At 33.6% G+C, this 22,881-nt stretch overlaps 1 protein-coding gene across 3 annotated transcripts in view; it reads left to right on the top strand.

Moving 5' to 3' along the window:
• Positions 1 to 22,881, top strand: part of LOC105478785 (lin-28 homolog B) — a 132,265-nt gene that overhangs the window by 5,727 nt on the left and 103,657 nt on the right. For all 3 annotated transcript variants that reach the window (XR_985442.2, XM_011736423.2, XM_011736424.3), the window contains exons 2-3: positions 8,015 to 8,063; positions 15,631 to 15,818. Coding sequence is in view for 2 of the 3 variants with exons in the window: in XM_011736423.2 (XP_011734725.1) it covers positions 8,015 to 8,063; positions 15,631 to 15,818 (237 nt within the window). In the remaining variant the exon portion in view is untranslated. The remainder of the gene's footprint in view (positions 1 to 8,014; positions 8,064 to 15,630; positions 15,819 to 22,881) is intronic.

Genomic DNA, 22,881 nt, shown 5'->3' with positions numbered 1-22,881 from the left:
CTTTCAGGGAAATTTTAAAAGTTAAGGGTGAATTCTTGGAAATATATGCCAATTCGTATGATTTTAAAAATATAAAATTTGCTATGAAATTTATGCCATTTTTTTCTTCTGTGAATTTGCATAGATTTTATAGAGGAATCATATGATAAATTAACAAAAGTGAATGTAATAATCAGTATTCCATTTTCAATAATAATTACACCCTTGTCCATCTTAGGGAAAGTTCTTGCTTCCCAAATTATTTGTCTTTGCAGTGTGCCTAATTTCCTACAGAGCTTTAGAAATGAAACTGATACAAGGCCTCTTCTAGCACTTAGTGGGAAAGGAGCTATACTATCAATGAATAAAAAAGTTTTATTTGACTTTTCCATCTTACAAGTAAGATCAGCTAATCTTTGCTTGACAATATAGGGTCATAAAAATTTAAGGAATTGGATCGGGTTGTAATGCATATTGGTTCTTGGTAACTTTATAGCTGCTTCTCAATTAATAGATCTGGAACCAAATGATTCAATAATTATATTCTCATTAATCCTTGTCAGACTGTATGGTGTCTTACTATTATATTCTCTGCTAGACTTCTTTCAGAAACAATAAAAAGTTTGTTGTGAAATTAGTCAGGATTTAAATTTAAAAATCGCTAGGTTGTGAGGCGAGATATGTCAGTCTTATACTTTGTAAGGGAAACAAATCGATATTTAAAATAGTAGTGCTCAAAGTCAGTAGTGCTCACAGAATAATTTTTAAGTGTGTTGCACATGTAAATCCCAAAATACAGTGAATTTAAGTTTGGCTTTTTTTTTCTTTCCGGTTTACTCTGAAGAAAGAGAAGACTAAACAGATCTTAACTGCCTAAAAGTTTGATAATGCTTGGTATCTCATCTGGTAACATTATTAGGGATTTGTGACACACTGCTGTCATAATTTACAAATCATGATTAAAGGAAAAAAGTAAGTTATTAAATAAAACATGTATGAATAACAGTCTTCAGGTGTGAGACTGATGTCTCTTTAAAAATAATTGAAGCGCCAGGCACAGCTACTAAATTTGGGGACTAAATTAGCAAGTTCAGGTCAGGAAATGATCTATAAACATTTATCTTAATCCAAAGTTGAATTGATTTAAGAAATGAAACATGGGCATACAGAGATGAATCAATTTAGAAGTAATTAAATTATTGATTATGAAAGTGGCGTTAAAAATTTTTGGACAACTAAAGGGTTTTCTTATTAAGTATTTTTTAATAGAATTTAATTTTCTTTTAAAATTCTCAAATACTCAGTTTTCTTGTTTAAATGCTTTTGAATCTGTACCTTATTTTCTTGCCTTTTAAAGGGACTATATTTTCTTTACAAATAGCTACTGTTTTTGATGAACCACAAAGTAAGGAATTTCTAGCTTGCCAAGAACAATGGAAATTCTTTACATTCAAATACTTAAGGTTGATTTATATGAATAAGTCTTGGAATATATGAAATACAGAATCTTATTGTTTTGAGGAACTTTGCCCACCATGTACTTGTATACATGTACATTATTGTGTTGGATTTCTCTGACACAATGATGCTCGACAAAGTCGCTGGCCACAGTGCTGAATCAAGACAGCCATATTGGTCCCTGCTAAATCTGACTGAAAACTGTACAGTACACAGAAATTGTGTAGGGATTCAAGTAGCATCGTGACTACAGGAAATATATGCATATATAGTTCATAACTACTTTTATTTTTTGCTTTTCACCTAGTTGAATTGGAATCATCAGAAATTGTGATAGAGAAATGTTATCCCTGAAGTATATTAATTTACTGTGTAACATTGATTTTGAATAATGTCAGTAAAATCAATAGAATCAATGCTAGAGGTTTTCTCTTTCTTTGAAAGCTGCCACTTGGAGATGATGCCAAGATTTTTAAAACCTGTTTAAGCAACTAGTTATTTAACTCAAACACTGTACAGTTTTAATTGACACTACCCGTAAGGTAGAGTATGAACTTGATATTTGCAGTTTTTGATTTAGGTTCATATTCTGGCACTATCAAAACCAACATCAAAATATGTGATATCAAACTTAATCAAATTAGAAATCATTCATGAAAAAAATTCCACTTAAAAACATTAAATAATTTTTAAAATAAGAATATAAAATTTGAAATTATAGTGATATTGACCTGTCATTTGGGGGAAATTTTCTATTGTTTGAAACAGGACAAACACCAGGCTTTCACTGCTTACAATATTACTGTGTTCTACGTTATATGAAATGAGTACTAGTATGAAACCATTGTATAAATTACCTGAAAGGAATGTTGTAATACATTTAATATATTAGTAAAAAGTACTATTTTAAGCATAGAACATTGACATGATTCTTCTAAAAATAGAATGGGTTGATATGCAGGATCATCAAATTAAGGGTCAAAGGTGACAAATCAGGACAAAGGGCATGCAGCTCATTTTCAAGCAATCAGTTTCTAGTTTTTTCTTAGCAGAACAAAAGCTTAATTATATGGAGAAAAAGACTTGATGTTGAATGGCCAGTTCTAATGGTGGAAAAACATGTTTACAATTTTCTAGCTATTTTCAAATCAGTATTTTTACAGACTTGTTTGGAAAGGCAAGAGCTGAAATGCTACTTTTATGTTTTTCAGACATTTTTCTGTGTATCATTTGTTCAGACTTTACAAAAACATTTTAACTAAAATACTCTAGACTGTATAGGTTAAAAATAGATATTTTGTGGATTTAACATTTTAGAAAAAATCTGTAAATTATGTTTTATCTTTTGTATTAGTCTGTTATAATCTCCTCTGTTAGTTAAAATCCTTTTTTATTTAATATTACATTTGTTACATCAGTAGGTCACCCAGTGTTGTAAGGATGAATACTTGTAAAGTGTCTCTTTATCTTTATTAAAATGTTTATTGAAAATATTAGAATACACTAAAAGTTCTCATTTAGTTGTTAATCTCTGGTGATGATATGAATTTTGAACCATTAATAATGTTGTATATTAAAACTTAAAATGTATGTCAATAAAATTTTCTTATTATTTTAATTAAAAGAAGTGTTCAGTTTTACCTAAAATCATTTTTGTTTACTATATCAAAAAGCCACTTTAAAGTTTTGTCTTAAAGTTATGGTGGGCCTTCAAAGTATATGTGATTACCTTTTTTAAGGCAGGAATTTTGCCATTATTTTGATCTTTTTGATCTGAAACCACTAGAGCTTTCTTTTACTTTTCTTTAATGTGATCTAATAATGACTAGGCTGTGAGCTTGATTACATAAAGCTATTATTTCATATTGGGAAATACAAACACATTAGCAAAACTAACTGTGCTGTGGCTCAACTGTATTGTAGCTTATATTTAAGCTAAAGAATTGTGTTTACCAGCTGCTATCTGTGCCATAATATTGCCTTTAAACAATTTTGAAAATATGCCAGTCGTCTCAAATTATTATTCATTTGTTTTTATTTTCCAAAATAATTCTTTTTATTACAGTATTTGAAGAGAATGATAGAGCTGTCCATATCTTATATGAAACCAATAAAATTTATAATTGTAATATGGTTGAGAAAATTAAGTTTATCTCCATGATTCAGCAGTGCCAAAATACTACCCTACAATTTAAGGTTGAGTGTTTCATATGATATATTATAAATTAAGTCATATACTTTATAAATACAAGAAATAATGCAACTTTGAGCTTTTTTTCCTAATATAAAATTTTCTCTTCTCTTGGTAATTTTAAAAATATTTAACCAAATGTGAAGCTTGTTTTCAAACTCCAATAGACTAATATTTTTAAACTGTACAAAGTCATGTGCAACTATTTCTCTTACTTTTAAGTAGATTATTTTGTTTAGCTTTTCTGTTCCTGTGTATGATTGAGGGTACATTAGCAACATTTCCAGCTACATCTATGATTAAAGTAGGATGTTCAGTTAAATTGCAAAATAATTTATCCTGATTTTACTGAGGCAGCATTTGAATTTAGTCTGTTGACTAATTGCAAATAATTACAGTAAGGTTTTTAATAGATATTAAATGTTTGTTTAAAGGACAATGTAAGGAAACACTTTCATAAAGCACCGGCATTCACTTCAGTGTTGAACTTTCATGTTTAATATTTTATCTGATGTGTATGTTATATTTTAAGTTATAGTCAATTTAAATCAGTATTGTACTTTGGGTTTTATTCTGGTGTTACTGTAATATTGATATGTTTGCTATATGATTTTAAGTAGTGTTATTTTAAAACGTTTTCTCTTGCTAGGAAAGAAAAATCTATGTTGCCTTCTAAAGAATGTAGTTCAGTGATAGTTGAGACATACTGTAGATTAATTTTTCTTTGAACCATAAAGTGAATATTTATTATAGTAAGTTATAATCTAATTTACACTTATGTTATTTTAGAAAATACCATAACAGATACTAAAAATTATCTTAAGTATTTTTTAAAATGTTGAAAAATTCTGGGGATGAGAATAAGTAATGAAATAATTTTTCTTATTATGGTGAATACTATTCCTGATTGTTAAATCATTTTTGCAACTTTAACTTTTGCATTTGTTAGTATTAGAAGTAAAAGTTAGCGTGATGTGAATTGAAATAAAATTGTGAGTAATGTGAAATGTAGTAGTATTTTATTTTTATTCATCACTTCATTTCTCTGAACTTAACAGCTTGGCAATTTTTATTTTTATTTTTTGAGACAGAGTCTTGCTGTGTCACCCAGGCTGGAGTGGAGTGGCAGGATCTTGGCTCACTGCAACCCCCGTCTCCCGGGTTCAGGCAGTTCTCCTGCTTCAGCCTTCTGAGTAGCTAGGATTACAGGCATGCATGACCATGCCTGGCTAATTCATGTATTTTTAGTAGAGATGGGCTTCACCATGTTGGCCAGGCTGGTCTCGAACTCTGGACCTCAAGTGATCTACCTGCCTTGGCCTCCCAAAGTGCTGGGATTACAGGCATGAGCCACCGCACCAACTGGCAATTTTTGAATGAATTACAATATATAATTCATAATAGCAATCATTTTCCTTTATATTTAGTTACAACAGTGGATTTTAATAATGAACAATGTGTAATTGTGAGGAATATTGTTATATATTTTAATAGGAAGAAGTGTGAAATCTAAGAATGTTTGTGATGGATACTCCTTATAAGTTAGGCACTCTTATAGCAGTAAGTCATATATTTAAAATAAAATAATTGGAATTATTTTGTATATATGTATTTTATATTTATAATATATGTATTTTATATTTATAAGAGATGAATTGCCTATCCAATTATTTTTTATGAAAAGATAGTTTAACAAAACATTTTGTGTACAAGTCCATATTTTTTTTTTTTTTGTAAAAGCCAACCTAGGAATAATCAACCCAGGTACAGGAATTCATTGTCATTGGTTCAAAAAATATAATGAACACAAAATAATGCCAGAATTATGATAACGAGCTAAATATACATAGTCTCTCTAATCACAGAGCATAGAGTTCAGTGGGGAGAGAGAACATTTTGATGGACTGTTAAAATAAACCACAGTACACTATTACATGGTAGAGACATTGTATTCAGTATGGAACAGTATGAAAAAGAGCTCTAAGTAGAGATCTAAATGATGAACAGAGATTATTCTAGTATAGGAGCAGAGAAGTGTATTTTGGGATTTCACAGGTTTAGGTTTTTGTTTTCTAAGAAAATGTAATTAACTCTATTAAATAAAATATTTTACCAAAATGTATTAAATACAAGGCCGGGCATGGTGGCTCATGCCTGTAATCCCAGCACTTTGGAAGGCCGAGGTGGGTGGATCACAAGGTCAGGAGTTTGAGGCCAGCCTGGCCAACATGGTGAAATCCCGTCTCAACTAAAAATACAAAAATTAGCCAGGCGTGGCATATGCCTGTAATCCCACCTACTCGGGAGGCTGAGGCAGGAGAATCGCTTAAATCTGGGAGGCAAAGGTTGCAGTGAGCGGAGATCACGTCATTGCACTCCAGCCTGGGCAACAGGAGCAAAACTCTGTCTAAAAAAAAAAATTAAATATAAATACTCATGTATAAAATGTGAGTGGCTGTTTTTGGAGTATTCATGCATTTGAAGAGTTATTTTAACTCCTGATATTTCATTTCAAAAAACAGTCACCTAGAATAAGAATATGAACGTTTAAAATTATAAATATTTTACAGGTTATACCTGTCTCATTCCTGTCATAGTTGTTCAGTCAATATTGGATGGATACATAATAATATCTCTATTTAAACTTAATTCTGTTTTTTCTACTCTTGTTTTTGAACGATTTTAAACCATTAATAGTGAAAAACATTAACTGTGAAATAATTTCATGTTACTTTTCCTTTGAAGTGGACATTACTGTTAAAACTAGTATAACCAAGGACATCATATGTAAGTTTGAATAGTGAAAAATCTGAATGTTATTATCAGTCAAATTGGCTTTTTTAAGAAAACTCCAAAAGCTAATAGTTAGAGCTCTTGAATTAAACAGCATTATTTAGCCAACTTTCTTGCATTATTTGATTTTGACTTTATTAAACCTACTATGTGTGGTAATTTGTTCAAATTATTTGCAAAGATTTTATGTATTTTTTTTTACTAACCCTATCTATTGTATTTACACATCTTTAAAATATGTTGGCTTGAATTCTTCTCTAAATATAAGCAGATAGCATTAAGAATAGGCTGTGGACTATTAGAACAGAAAGGCATAAGCTACAGTTGTGCTGAAATATTTGTGTACAATAATTAAATATACTCACATAAGCCAGATGTGCAAAATAAAACTTGATACAGGATCAATGTAAAGGAAAGCTCTATTTCATTAAGTGTCTGTAAAGAATTTTGTTAAAGTTAGGATCTGTCATTATCTTGTGTCTTTTGGTTGAAAACACAGGATAACTGAAGGATTTAATATACAGAGGTTCACGTGCCTTTTGTTCACATTCTTCCTCTATTCTTTTCAAATCTGACTCAGTGGGATTGTCATCCTTTGTAAAAAGAACCTTGGGTCAACATTCAGTAGAACCCTGCACTTGGAAAATTCTCCATTTCCTTTTGAGAAGAGAGATTGCAACTTAAAGAATTTTCACAGAATGGTTTTACTTTTTTTTTGTGAGTTGATATAGTAGGTATAGTGTGTAAAACTTAGTTAAGGAAAGACAACTCTTGGTGTAGCAGGTGAGTGCATGCATGTTCACATCAATCTGTTTTGCAAACCTTAATAACTGACCCAAGGATAAAAACAATAATTTAGTAGTCACCAGGAGTTCCTCTCCCAATCACTATACTTCATTACTATGTGGCCTCTTTATCGCAAGTTTTATTGTGTTGTGGCATCTGCCAATGGATATATTAGAAACATCAGTATTTACTCATATTTAAAAAATGAGAACTGTTTGCTTTTTAAAAAATATTAACCCACTTAAAAATGAGTTAAAATGTGTATTAGATATTTTAAAATATACTTAATGATTAAATGTATTACCATTAATGTAATTTTTCATTCACTTGACTGCAACAGCCCCAATATCAATTTTATAGTATCATTAGATTCTCATGATTTATCTTCTAAAATATATCTGAAAAAAGTCAAATAAGTTAGTTCTTCAAGAAACATGATATTCTAGGTTAAGTAGATTTTAACTGTGCTTGGAAAAAAATACTAGTATTTTAAAATTACAGTGTAAAATTATTAAAAATTTAAACTGCATTGTTCGTGAAATTGGGATCTTTTGACTGCATCTTAATGGTCTTAAATGTTTTAAATGTTCTTTAAATTAGTGTCCTCTACTAGATATAAAAGGCAAGTATATGCCAATTGGTTATCTAATTTTGCTAGGTGAGTCTTAAACTGTAAAAAAAAGTTTACAGGTCTCTTCACAGAGTCTAAACCTGGGCATTTTATTGCTTTCTAATGGCCATTAGAATGAAGAAGAGGCAATTAAATAGGCAATTAATGTAGTACTGACTTGAGCTCTCTGATTTTAGGTTCTTCAGAAGAGGATGAGGTCATTCAACCAGGTTTCATCAGCCCCAGGTTAGTCTTTTTTTTTTTTTTTAATATTTTGTTTAATTAATGTTTTAAAAGATCAAGATCACTAGAGGCATATGAGAACTTGACAGCCCTCAGGAATTCTCCATCCTTTCTACTTTGGCAAGATGGGTACCAAGTCCTCTTATACTCCAACTCCATCCTGATCACTCCATCTAAAAAACTGGTATTCCCATAAGAATTACGTGGACAACCTCTTCTAATTAACCACTTTCCCCCACCCCCACTTTTAGCAGTACTGTATTTTGTGATTCCTTTTGCTGTAACTCAAGCAACATAGATAATAGATATTTAAATGCTTATGGAGATGAATGAAAAGTATTCATGGCTTGGTCATTTTTGTAACTCCCAAAGTAAAATAGGCACTAACAAATATTTGCTGAATTAAATTAAAAATGGAGACATGGTGCTGTTTTAAAATAATTTATCATAACAGAAATAGCACAATATAATATATTAGACATTTTGAGGAAATTTTTCTTATCCAGGAAGCTCTATCTTGCTTTTCATGAACATATATCAGAATTTGCTCCTCGTTTTCATGCTGCAAAACTGAGTCATTTAAACTTTAATATTTTAAACCCAGACTTTTGACATGCTTTCTTATATTATTAAAATTAACTTAAAAGTTATAGCACCATTTTTTAGTAACAATCTTATTTTGATAATAATTTATTACTCTGGCTGGACCAGTACCACTTTGAAGGCATGCATAGGAGCTGTGATATTGCAAAGTATATGAATATTAATAATAACTACAAGTAAAATGTTATTCTGTTATTAAACTTTTCAAATATAGGATTGTGAGTAGCAAGAGGAAAGCAGTAAGGATCAAAAAGTTTAACGAGGAAACCATGATAGGATTTCCATTTGAGACACTGCTTTTTTTTTAGAGTGAATCTTAACATAGAGATGATACTCCAGTGTCATGAAAAAGAAGATTCTCAAAAGTTGCTACAAATGTTTTAGTATACCAGCTAGTTTCCTCTTATTATTGTTTTCTTTTAATTTATTTATGTTTTATTTTTTTCCCCTTATTATCGACTGCGGTTTTTCGCTGGGGCCAGTTCAGAGACCTTTTTCTTTTCTGTTGGGAAATAATGTTAACACCAATGTGTTAAGTGACTGCAATAAAGTTTCATGTCTGTATTTCCTTGTGATTAAAAAGGATTGGAGGGGAAAGGTACCACTTTCACCAGAAGAATGGTTATTTCTAGAGATTACATTTCAATTTAAGAGACTTTGAATATTCGCTGGTCCAGTTTACTCACTTTACAGATGAAGAAACTGAGTCCCAGAGAAGTTTAGTGATTAGCCCAAGGCCACAGATTGGTAAATAGGACCATAATTCTGGCCTCCATTTTCTAGCTGATGCTTTTTCTCCACAGATTTGCTTCTCACACATGCTGATTTGCTTCAGGCATCTTTAAAGCCTGAAGATTTCTTTTAACTTGTCTCATCTTTTACCCTGCCACTCTTCTTTCCTTTTTCATTTTTGGTATACTTGCCGTCGCCCTCCAAATAAACCCAAAGGGTAAATATTGAAATAAATACCTGGGAGACAGTCCACATTCTTATTTCAGTTGATTATTTCTTTTGATGAAATAGAACTTTTTAAAAGAATATTTTTATTAATTGCTTGAGGGAGGAAGAAAGAATAGTACATTAACATTATTTAGTGTTTGCTCCACAGACTCATGGTATTTATTGCAAAAAGGACCTTTAAATTAGGAAACATACATGTTCAAGTAGTACAGTTGAAAAATACTTTCATTTTGCAGCTAAAACATGAAGCTTCCTTTTGTGCCATTCTGGGCAAAGTAATGTAAAACTTAGTACTAAATGCTTTTTCTAACCTGTTACTATTCTAATTAAAGTCATTTAAGAAAGTATTTGTTGAGCACAGTTTGGAAAATATTTTTCCTGCTTATTGGGAGAGAAGTATGTTAATGTAATAGGATTTTTGCTATTCCAAGTTTTTAAAAAGATACTTTCTACAGCTATTATGTATAATTTTTAAAAATAGAGTTAAAAATACTTTTTCTACAGAATGTCAGTCTTAAAATAATGCTCCTTTTCTGCATTTTGTTCTAAATATTTTGCTGAAACTAACTGACCAAAGAGAAGGAAGCATTTGCAAATTTTGAAATGTAAAGGGTAATTTTGAAATATAAAGGCAAATTTTGAAATATAAAGGCAATTTGTCTGGGAAACTTAAAATTTATGCTAATCCGTTTCTGTATTTCCATAATTTTACTTTATTATTCTGGGGAAAGTGTGTTAAGGTATTTAAGGAAAGTCTCAATTTCTAACATTGGACCAATAGTGTGAAGCCAGAGCATTTTGCCTCCAGACAAGGAAATTAAATGAGAATAGAATTTTGCATTTTGGAAACAAAAGCAAAGCGACCCAACTATATTCTGAAGTGCCTCTGCTGCAAGACCCACGCACCCAGTCAGGCGCGCCTTGCATTTGACTCCATGTCGTAGGAATGTCAAGAAAGTTACCGCCAAGTGGTTTACCGAAACGGGGTGGAAGGAATCAGGACAGTTTGCCCGACGGGCAGGTCGGCGGCTTTCAGGCAGGAGAGATCTTGCCAGGGGCAGAGAGAGATCCCGAAAATCGCCCCCAGCCGCGCGTCCAGCCCCTTCCCGCCGACGTTTTTTCTTGATCCTCCGAAGGCCCAGGGCGACGTTTGCCATCGCAGCTTCCCGAAAGGACGGTGCCGGGTTTGCTGGAAGACAGTTTTAGGCATGGCCCGGTGGGGGTGGGGGTGGTCATTTTCTTGGGTTCGGATTCCCTCTCTTTGACTGCAGTTATGTTAGCTTTAGGAGATTCTGGCATCTCATAGGAAAAGGGATCAAATTATAAATGATACACGTCTGGAAATTCAGTCAAAATAGTAGGCTGTGCATAGTGTTTTTGCCATAGTGGTGAAGGCAGGGGTTTCTTTTGTTTGGTGTTCTTGGGGACAAGATGACAAATGTAAAAGTCCCTTAGTGAGAAATCACCAGCCTTCTTTGGATCTACACCGCTTAGGGAGAGGAGATGGTAAAGTGAGGAATAAAGGGAAAAGTGACTGGGGAGAGAAAGGTGAGAGGAAGCTTCAGAAGGTGGAGGGAAAGCTTAGATCTGCTGGCGCGGGGTCTGGGGTCTCAGGTCTGGGCCGCCTGGGGAGCGACCTGCCTAGAGAGGCGGGTTGCGATGGCAGCGCTGGGCTACAGACCCCGCCTTATTTGCGGGGAGGAGAGGACGGGTGGAGTCACTTGCCGCATTGCCACAGCCCCTCCTCCTAGTTTTAAGAAGAACCGAAGCATTGTTTCTGCTTTAACAGAAGTCACTCATTCCTTATAGTTGAAAACAACGACGGTGGGCTCTGGCACCTCTTTCGGCTCCTTGTACTGTTGGGGGAAAAAAGTCTGGGAAAACGTGTACCTTGTTTTTTAAATGGGGAAGATTGTGATAGCCAACAGGCATGTGATAGGTTATTTCCTTGCTTTTTCCCCCCAGTACATTGACGGTTCTTTGTGGCTACTTGAACTCATTTTAAAGACATTTTGAAAGAACTATAAGTCAAGCTATAAAGTATTTGGCTTTTGCAGGAATAAAACACGCCTTTTGAGTCAAACACAGGTCTTTCAGGGACTAAAAACAAGTAGGAAATGAGAAAAAAATTAAAACCAGAAGACTTCAGGAAAGTGACAAATTGGAAAGCATTCTAGGAGACTCATAGGACGACTTTATGTGAAAGAAGCACTCTAGGAGCTTTAAGAGCTTATGGGCAATTTATATTTTAAAAGGATCTTAGGCTCAAAAGTTTGGGGGGAAGGCGCAGAAGACAGTGCCATATTCTTAAATTGCTGAGTGATTATTTTGTGTTTCTCAATGTGTCTCCTTCCTTTACTTCTCTCCTTTTCCAACTTCTTTGCTTTCTTATTCCTTTTCCCCTCTACCCTTCCCTCGCCTCTTCTCTTCCCCTTTCTTTTACCCTCCCCCAAGGTATGTAAATGCATTTGTCTTAAATTCTTCATGAACGAATTTTAGAGGATTTTTCAGGGTTCCCAGTTGGAAAAAGCCTTCTACACAACTTGAAAGGCTGATGTCCCTCTCAGGAAATGAATGAGTCGATAACCTCTGACACCAGTGACCACTCCAGTGAACCTTACCTTAATTCCACTAATACTGGAGGCCCCCAATCAGGCAAGACTGTGAATCTCATAACTCTACTGTACAGTGTAGTTCAGTTGTGGTATTCCACACTTTGCATCCACATTCAAAATAAATTTGAATTTCATCAAATTTAACAATAAACAGATTCTGGATCTACCTACATATTATGATTCTGGTTTTATAATGACTAAACTGTTTTCTAATTAAAAGCAAACTTAAATGAATATTTTACAAAGCTAAACTATACTGGCCTGTGAATTTTGTGATCATTACTTTTATGTAAATAATAGCACTTCACCTCAATTTACATGAATACTTTCTGAGATTTTTTTTCCCCTGATACCGGATGTTGATTTTTTAAAGTGATTATTAAAATATGAAAAACATATAAATTACTTTCTCGATTTCATATTATGTCACAAGCTTAGCCTGTAATGCTATCATTGAGATTACTTTTTTGTCAGTGTAATCAGTATGATAGAAGTAATTTCTACCATCAAAATAATGCCTAGTAAATGTTTTGTTAGTAAATAATTTTTTCATAGCCTTGCGCTTTTGTTAAACTTTCAAAGTCATTGGATTTTTGCACCTTTTCTTTTCTCCCTAACAGCTGGCACACGGTTATTCCTTCCAAAATAAATAAAATGAGAAAGTAGCCCTTTTTCCTAAAGAGAAATAAAAGGAGTAACATACAAAAAAAATCTTTCCAAATTGATTAGTTTTGATTAAACCTTTTATCACAAACAGCTGAAAATAACTTCTATTTTTTATACATCCATTTTCCAATCTGAACCAATTAAATTTATATTTAGTTGTTTAATATGGGGAGGGAGTATAAATAGGTGGATACAGCTTTTTCCATAGCTCTTCGATTCATAATCCCTACATTTTAGCTTGTGTGAAACTGTGCTGGAGTGTGGACGTGTTTGAAGAGACTGGGAGGGGGATTGCTGGCATGGTGGGGGAGGGTCAACTCAGTAGCTTTGTCGAAGGAAGTGGTATCTGAACAGTTAGTTTCTTGGTAAACTGCTTGTTTAAGAAAATGGGGGGTGGGGTAGGCAAGTCTGGTGGTGCGTTTTAAGGTTTTAAAACAGGTAATATTTTATTTTTTAAAATAAAGCATTTTTAGTTAATCTATAATATTTATTGTTGTATTCAATAAGGGCGGTAATACTGTTGCCAGCATCTTGTAATCAATCGTTTGAACCAGTTTGAAAGGTAAAGGGGTAGGCATTTTGAAGCTGGGGGTCAGTCGAGGAAGGACAGTAGGAGCTTCCTCCGTTATTACATTTTCGTTTATTCAACTCTTCTGGCCACTGGTAGTGGACTTTTAAAATGTCAGGGTACAAGTCAATATGATATGAATTTACCTTTTTTCTCCCATTTGTCCTTCTTTCTCCACCCCACCCCCTGCCTGTGCCGGCTTTTTTTCTCTCCCACCTCTTTCTCTGACTCTGCTGCCGCCTATCCTGGCGGCTCCTCTTCACCTCCCCTGCCTGGAGATCCCCTCCCCCTCCTGCCCTATGTCCTCCGGCTCTTGGGGAACAATCGCCACTGATTGAGGTTCACTCTATGTTAGGCTGGAAAACTGGGCTGTTATTTAGGAAGTCATTAATCACATCTCCTCCCCCGGAAAGAGATGGCAGAGAAACCTGTGAAGTACAATTCCTTACCAACCCCCTCTAAAATTTTCCAAAATGGTTTACTTAAACACAATTTGACTATATGAAGGTGATAACGATTTTTCTAGTAGGATTTTATTTTAAATTTGAAAATATTTCGGGCATAATCAGGTAACTTATGTGCCTCTGCCTTTTCCTAGGTGTATGTTTTCATAATCTAAAGTTTCATGGGGATGTAATTAGGTTTAATTAGATCTTTTATAAATTATATATTTTCCTCTAAGAATTGAATTAAATATGAAATTAGCGTTCCAAGCAGGTTTACTGCCATGGAATAGCTGAATTCTTAAGGGGGAAAAAAAGCGTTAACATCGGTTGTTTTATTTAAACGACCCCCTCCCATGATTTTATTTATTCGGGCTTGTGTGTAAGGCACGCGTGTGCACATATATGACTGTGCCTTTTTTCCTAAATCTATGATTCACAAGGACCCTCCATTGTGTTTAAGTAGAAGCACAAAATCAGCATTCTGATTTACCCTAAAGAAGCGTTCCAAATTGTCTTTAAGATAACATGTTTGAGTTTTTCGTGTTCATTCATAAATTATTTTGATGTCAGCATAGATGAAATGGCGATTGGTTATCTCTTCCTCTTGCCAGCCCCTTAAGGATACGAGGTGAAATTAGTAGCAAGAAAGCATGTAATTGACAAAGTCACGTGTGCTCAGGGGGCCAGAAACTGGAGAGAGGAGAGAAAAAAATCAAAAGAAGGAAAGCACATTAGACCATGCGAGCTAAATTTGTGATCGCACAAAATCAAGATGTTAGATTGATGCAGAAGATCACTCCGTTCCAAAGGGAAAGTTTTCATCTCACGAGTTTGGAGCTGAGGGCCCGTGGGGCAACATGGCCGAAGGTTAATTTTCTTTTCTATTGTTTTACTGTGAATTTCTTTCTTCTTTTCTCCTCCCCCTCCCCCTCTCCCACCCTTCTTTGACCGTCCCCCCTTCCCCTTTTACCCCAATACTGGGCATTACCTCCCAACCCCCCATCACGCAGTGGGGCTTTCTGCAAACCTATTGTTATAGATCTCCAAAAATGTTTTGTACCGCCCACACTGATTCACAACTTGAAAAGCTTTCAGGGGGCTATTGTTTGAATTGTGTGAGTGTGATTAAGCGCAGTTTCAGTTAGTGAGCCCAAGAAAACTTTTATACACCTGCCCCCTCCCCCATTCCACCCCAACTTTAATTGAAAGTTATGGGGGGGAGGGGAATGCACATTGCAAATAACGCTGGATTCACTGCTGCCCCATGTGCCTTAACTAGTAGCTCTAAACCATCTTCACGATTTCTCTTTCCTCCTCGTGCCCGCCGGAGAGAATAGTTTTGCTGAAAATTTCTCTTTGTCAATGGGATCAGTATTAAATCAGCAATATACAAGTAAAGTATCGCATGTTGTAATGTAAAATGTGGCTGAAAAATGGAGTTAAATGAAAAAGAACACGTATGTATAGAAACGTGGAAGTTGGTGTGATCGATAGAACAGTGTGGCTTCCCCCTCCCCCGCTTTCCTTTTAACCCTTTATATTTTAAATATTTTCTGTAGGAGAAAAGAAATCAAACCATTTTAAAAAAATGTTTTTTTGTTACCCTTCCCCTACACTCCCAGGCAGGCAACTTTTTTTTTTTTTTTTTCCAAATCTTTGAATGCACATTGAATGGGAATACAGACTGACTTTTTTGTCCTGTTCCTTCTCAGGCGGGGCGAGCAAAGGTGGTGGAGAAGAGCCCGGGAAGCTGCCGGAGCCGGCAGAGGAGGAATCCCAGGTTTTGCGCGGAACTGGCCACTGTAAGTGGTTCAATGTGCGCATGGGATTTGGATTCATCTCCATGATAAACCGAGAGGGAAGCCCCTTGGATATTCCAGTCGATGTATTTGTACACCAAGTAAGCCAAGCTTTTTTTTTCCCCCTCTTCATCTTTTTCCATGTGGAGGAGCTGATCAGTAGTTATGCCAATAGACGTACAAGAAGATGCCCTTCGGTATATTGAAAGACAAAATTTTCCCTGAAATTACTAGGTAGTGCAGCGTTTAGGGTACGTGTATGGGCCTTTTCCTGGGTTTTCTGTCAAAAGAGAAAAGAAAATATTTGAAATTTCACTATATATATTCAGGTTGATGTTATTAGCATTTCCCCCTGCTTCATTCTACAGCGAACTAGTGTTCATGTAGCTTCCGGTATTATCTATACAATATACTCTGTCGCCTGTATCTGGTGAATGGGTAGAAAAATGAAGAAACATGATCATTTTAAGGTTGAAAAAACAAAGTGAAACAGTTTGCTGTGGAAAGAAATGTATAGATTGCCTTATTTTAGACACCTCTAGTCACAGTAGCTCCCTTTATTATTTCATCGCTGCCTGTCCAGTAGTCATTTTGTAGACTCAGATAAAAATAATTTGACTTCATAGTAAAATAAAATAGAACACTGTTGACTTAGTATGACTGTAAAGAAATGCGTGCAATAGAGGGATGCTTGACAAACATTTTAGAAATGTGCTCCGTGTAGTCAGTGGTCTAAGTATACTGTCTCTTTAAGAGACTGAACTCAAAAAAACATGTGGCCAGAGGCGGCTCTAGTTTGTGTGTTTAAAATGTGCTGGTCTGCTACTTGGGGTAAATTTCAACCTTTGCTTATATTGTGTTGTAATTTTTAAAGATGTTTTAATACCAAACAGAATTTCATTGCTTCCCATTTTCAAAATTTTATCCAGGAAATAATGAATTAATACTTCTGCCTTTACTCTACTGCTTAATCCCTTTATAATAAAAAAGATACTTTTATGGAAGCCTGATTGTTTCCTCAAAAAAAGGTAAATATAAATTTTCTGTAGCGAATTCATAGTTAGAAATAAAGAGGTTTAGGACTAAAGAGGTATATTTTGGCATGATATCTTAAGTTAAAAAGAATTGAATGAATGACTGTTAATACTGCAGATTGACTGACAGATACATGCATGAAATACTTGGTATATTTGCTTGAAAAGTATGTATTTGGTACTGTGTTGCATGTTCCTAGTAATATTTATACCCCCTTCCCTAAGGAATATCATCTTCAAATTAAATATATAAACAATAGAAACATATGAAACCATTCTGTTTTGATCTGTTGTCCTTTGGTGCTTGGTAGCTTCCTGACCTTGCTGTGTGGTGTGTGTTTTCCTTTCCTGAAGGCCTGGCCATCATTATTGGCTGTTTATATGTGGAAGGATCAGCATAATCTGTGAATTGAAACAGGGTTTAAATACACAAATACGAGTCCACATACAGACTACTGGATTTTATGCTTCCTATTTTATAGTGCAAAATGAAGCTACATTTTCTGTTTTTTCCCTTCTAAGACTGGATGACAAAAATCATTGACAAATCCATTTTCTCTCAGGCTCTTTCTTCCCCCTTTGAACCTTCTTTAGGTTGTTAAATTGTTTTTTACGATCTCATAAATTTGTTTTATAGATGAATGAAAAAAATAGCCCTTTTCTTCTTTGTCTGGTCACACCTTTTTATAATTTGATTTTCTGTGTTTACCTTCTAAAATATTCAAATGTTAAGATATTTTATTAACCAACGTTAATGTTTAGATCCATGAGACATTTGTGTTTACACTATTTAATGATTATATATTGGTAAACATTCCTCTCTTCACTGAATTAAAACATATAGCTGTTAAAGTTTTTTTAATATATAGCTGTTTCTAGACTATAAACATTGATTTTTAAATAGTTGACTTAATCTTCAGTTACATACAGTATATATGTACAGTTCATGTATATATTAAAAGGACAGTATTAAATGATGCCTAGTTAAAGAGGTTTCTTATATTGTAATTTACATACATTGTATATAAATTGTATGAATAATTGTTTTGAAGAAGGCAGGAATCCTACTGATGTTAGCCAAGCAACTACAAGTAACAGTTAGATGGTTGTAAATGATATAGGTATTATGTGTGCATCCCTTGTGGAATAAGGTTGCAATTCAAGACTATTTCATAGAATTAAAAAAAATTTTATTACTATTTGAGAGGCCATTTTAGTTCTATAAGCAGTTTTAAAAACATTCCAGGTTTTATATCTATGTACTATTTTGTTGTGAAAGGATATGTATCATAGACGATTAAGAATTTTAAATGTTCAACTGTACCTGTATCTACTCAAAATATTTTAAATATATGACATAGTTTTTTTTGGAGTGTTTGGAAGCACATGTGTCATTGGATTTTTTTTTTTTTAAGTATTCTGAAGCATTTTTAATATGTATTTGGGGAAATAAAAAACAAATTATTTGTGTCTTTAATAAATATATAAAAATTTATGCTAAGGCACCTGGGATACTTTTTCTCTTAAAAATAGTGATTGCAAGTAACCATATATCAAAACGTATTCAGTTGCTTCAAAATAGAGAATGTATACATGTGTGTTTTAAAATTGAGCTGTGTATTTGTAGTTATGTATATTTATAGTTACATAATTCTACTTAAAATTTATTGGCAGTAATACAGTCAAACTTTCTTGTAGTTCCTGTGATGTCACCAAATCCTCAAAAAGAAACAAATGCCTAGGTGCTGTACTTTATCTCTCTTTAGACATGTTGATAAATGCTGTGAGATTCTGCTGTTTGAGGATGGTATGTAACCATTGATGGTTTAAAATGACAGTATTCATTTGATTTTCTAATGTTAACTTGTAATTTAACTAGTTCCTATTTTTATTAATGTGAAAATATATATTCTGACCCATGTTAATTGTGAAACATTGATGCAGTTTAGTAATGAATATTTTATTTTTAAATATTTAACAAAATATATAAGTATTGTATTTGTGAATTTTGTCATATCTCACTGTTGAGGTTTTTAAAAAATATTTAATAAAATAGGAAATTTTTGATTATTTTATTTTTAAATATAAATTTTTAAGAATTTCTTAAGTATCCAATGCAAACACAGATTTGTTTCAAATGAAGTAAGGATATATGTGGTTAATACAGATTTGTTAAGTCTAGATTCTTCTTTTTTTTTTGAGATGGAGTCTTGCACTGTCACCCAGGCTGGAGTGCAGTGGTAAGATCTTGGCTCACTGCAACCCCTGCCTCGCGGGTTCAAGCAATTCTGCTGCCTCAGCTCCCGAGTAACTGGGATTACAGGTGCCCGCCACCACGCCTGGCTAATTTTTTGTATTTTTAGTAGAGATGGGGTTTCACTGTGTTGGCCAGGCTGGTCTCGAACTCCTAACCTCGTGATCCGCCTGCCTTCGCCTCCCAAAGTGCTGGGATTACAGGCCTGAGCCACTGCGCCCGGCTGTAAGTATAGATTCTTACTAAGGTGATTTCATAAATTAGAATATGATTATTTAGTAAGTGCCAGTAATTAATACTCCTACCAGTTTCTTACATTTTTAAAAATCACGGTTAGATTTAGGATAACATTTACATTACCTGGAGAATGTTACTGGCAGTTTTTTGAAATGTTAAAAGTTCTTAGTAAGACTTAAATGTTTGATGGTACTTTAGAAGAATAGAATGGTAATTAAATATTAGATCTCTTTTGGAGAAGGGCAGTGTTAACTTAATAACTACCTATTGATGTTTGTTATATAGGTTTTTTTATAGATTTTAATATTTATTTCCAAAGTCGTTATCTTACCTAATAAGATAAAATGATCATTTGAATTTGATTTTGTTCTAGGGAGGTGTAGAATACATTCTCCTTATTGCTCTCTCCTCAGCTTATGTGCATAATAATACTTTCTTCACATATAGGGTTTATATATACTTGGAATTCCTTGCCATCAAATATGATACAATTGTTTACGTAAATGTATTTCATTTATTTCATAATGTATGCATAATGTTTGTATCTCTTTTTTCCTCAAAGAAAAAGTAATTTCAAAGTGACTGCAATTTAGCTACCATTACTCAGTAGGCCTAAATATTAATTATTTATCTTTATTCATCTTCATTTACCTTACAGATATTGGTGTTTTCTTATGGTCTTTATTTTGGAATTAGATTTTGATGTTTATGGATAATTGAAATGCCCACATTAGAAAGGCTTTATATATTTTATGTTCCTTTGCTTCAAAAATATCTCAAGGAGTAATGGAAATAGAAAAAATAAGAATCGTTATTGTTACTGAGTTAAAGCATTAACAGTAAGAGATATGAAAACATTTAGAGATGACTAATACTTAAATATATGAAAAATTTCTTACAGTTCAATTGATCTAATATAGAGTTCTTATACATTTAATTAATTATACAATGTAGGAAAACAAATTTATTTCTGTATGTTCATTAAGGTCTTTTCATAATATTTCATTGCTGATTAACTAGCCGTGTTTAGTTTTGTTATAGTTAAGCATAAAATCATTTTTCACATGAAGAATATGTGTGATTATTATTATTCTCTGGACTGCTTAATATGCCAGTTAAAAAAAAGACATCTTGGAAACAAAAATGTGATCATAAACAGTTACAACTCATTTGTATAGTGAGTTATACATTTTAATATTTTTAAAATAGTTTATAACCTACCAGATTTTTAAGATGATTTGCCCAGTTCACCAATTTCAGAGAATCCCAAGCTAAGTGCTTTAAGGTCGTTTAATCGTAATATCACGTTTAAAGGCATTTATTATAAAACAAAATTTTATAAGATTTATTAATGTAGCCCTAAAGATACTTTTGATTTTCAAGTGGTGGTGCATTTTTCAGACTTTTTCATGTATTTAAGTTCTACAAAGATACTCTGATTCAATTTAAATGTGAAATGTGAATTAGGTACATATTGAAAATGTAGTCCTTTCTCCTATTTTAAAGATTATTGGTGTACTTCTTAAATATTTTTCTCCTACCTTTTTAAAGAGCAGTTTTAGGTTCACAGCAAAATTAAGAGGAAAATACATAGATTTTTCCATGTACCCTTGCCCTTTCAAATGCATAGCATCCTCCATTATCAACATCCCCTACCAAGAGTGGCACATTTGTTTCAAATATGAATGTACATTGACACATCATAATCACACAGAGTCCATAGCTTACATTAGTGTTAGCCTTTGGTGTTGCATGTTCTCGCTAATTTTTGATTCCTCTTTTATTTTAAAAGACTATTCACAACAAATGAACGCAGTAAATCAAATAATTATTTTTTAAATAAAAATGTGAGTGTCAAATCACAAGTATTCAGTGTAACCTTTTAAAACATGTCTTTAACTTGTCTCAGAGTTCTTAGGTTTCATGAGAAATTAAAAGTTTGTTACCTGCGTTCAACTTGGTAGATTAAAAATTGAGTCCTTCACTGTAATTTTTGTTGCTTTCAGGCAGCAACAAAATATTATTTGGATTTGGTTGAATTCTTCCTCTTCAGAGATAGTTAGAAATATTACAGATAGTTATGTCTACTTTAACTGACTAGCTCTTTTGGTGTTGTGATTAACTTAAAAGTTGCTAGTTAGAAATAAGATGCACTGTATTGTTTTTGTTTCTTTGAGACTTAAGTTGTCCAGGCTAACCTGGAACTCCTAGCTAGTCTCAAGAGATACTCGCTCCTCAGCCTCCGTAATAGCTGGGACTACAGGCATGCACCACCATGGCTAGCTTGATGTATTGTATTTTTACGCCTAAACTGAGAATAACCTAAACAAAGTGAAGATAATTCTGATGAATTAAACTGGAAAGTTATCTTAAATGTTATACTTGATTTGGAATGAAATATGGAATATTTTATCATTATCAAAGACTATCGTTCTTTATACCTTGAGATATTTCCCCTGAGTTTTGAGTAACAGGAGATTCAGCTTATTTAATATATAGTTACAATAGATGGCATTGTACCATTTACAGTGCATAAGAAACTTAACTGATTTATATTCCTCCCTAAAATAATTTGATTATAGCATCTTCTAATATCATAAAAGTTGATAACAGTAATGTGTTTAAGAAAGTACATTGCAGGTGAGTGGGGTACATTTAAAAATGATCTTTTAATGAGTAGCTTATCAAACAAGTAATGAAAGTACCATGTTGCATTTTGATACATCAGGATACATCTAATCGTTTATCTCAAATTGGAGGACAGTCTGATTATTGCTTCTTCCTTTTCAATATCTAAATATTTGACAATTTGGAAATATTTTCTAAATAAGATTTACAAATAATTGATAGATTTAGTCCTGTATTTTTTTCTATAATTTTCTGTTAGTTGGAGTAATAATACCTAACTTTTTAAGTTGTTTTGAAGAGTAGAGGTAATGTTATATAAACTGCCTACTAAGTATCTGTTGAGAAAATAAACTAATGTAAACTGGTCTTTGCCAAAAGAATCATGGTTAAGTTATTTTCAGTGGTGTATACTCATGGTGGATAATTAAGCTGGTCTTTTAAGTGTTTTTTTAAAAATTGGGCAAAATGTGTTGTATATTAATAGTTTAATTTCCATTACAGTTGACGCTAAGGCTTTTTATTATAGTTTTCTGGTATAGAATATTGTTTTTGTTATTTAAAATAATTCTTTTGGCTGAACATGGTGGCTCATGCCTGTAATCCCAGCTCTTTGGGAGGCTGAGGCTGGCAGATTGAGCCCAGGAGTTTTAGACCAGCCTGGGTAACATGGCAAAACTCCGTACCTACCAAAAAAATTAGCTAGGCGTGATGGCATGCACCTGTGGTCCCAGCTGTCATGGAGGCTGAGGTAAGAGGATCACTTCTTGAGCCCAGGAGGCAGAGGCCACAATGAGCTGAGATCGCTCCACTGCACTCCAGTCTGGATGACAGAGCAATACGGTCTCTAAAATTATTTTTTTTGAGATGGGGTCTCACTCGGTTGCCTAGGCTAGAGTGCAGTGGCGGGATCATAGCTCACTGAAGCCTTTACTTCCTGGGCTCAAGTGATCCTCCTGCCTTGGCCTCCTAACATCCTGGGATTACAGGCATGAGCAACTGCGCCAGGCCTAG

Source organism: Macaca nemestrina, chromosome 5 (assembly GCF_043159975.1).
Source record: "Macaca nemestrina isolate mMacNem1 chromosome 5, mMacNem.hap1, whole genome shotgun sequence".
In the NCBI taxonomy this organism is placed as follows: Eukaryota; Metazoa; Chordata; class Mammalia; order Primates; family Cercopithecidae; genus Macaca; species Macaca nemestrina.
This window is presented reverse-complemented; position numbering and strand designations above follow the sequence as displayed.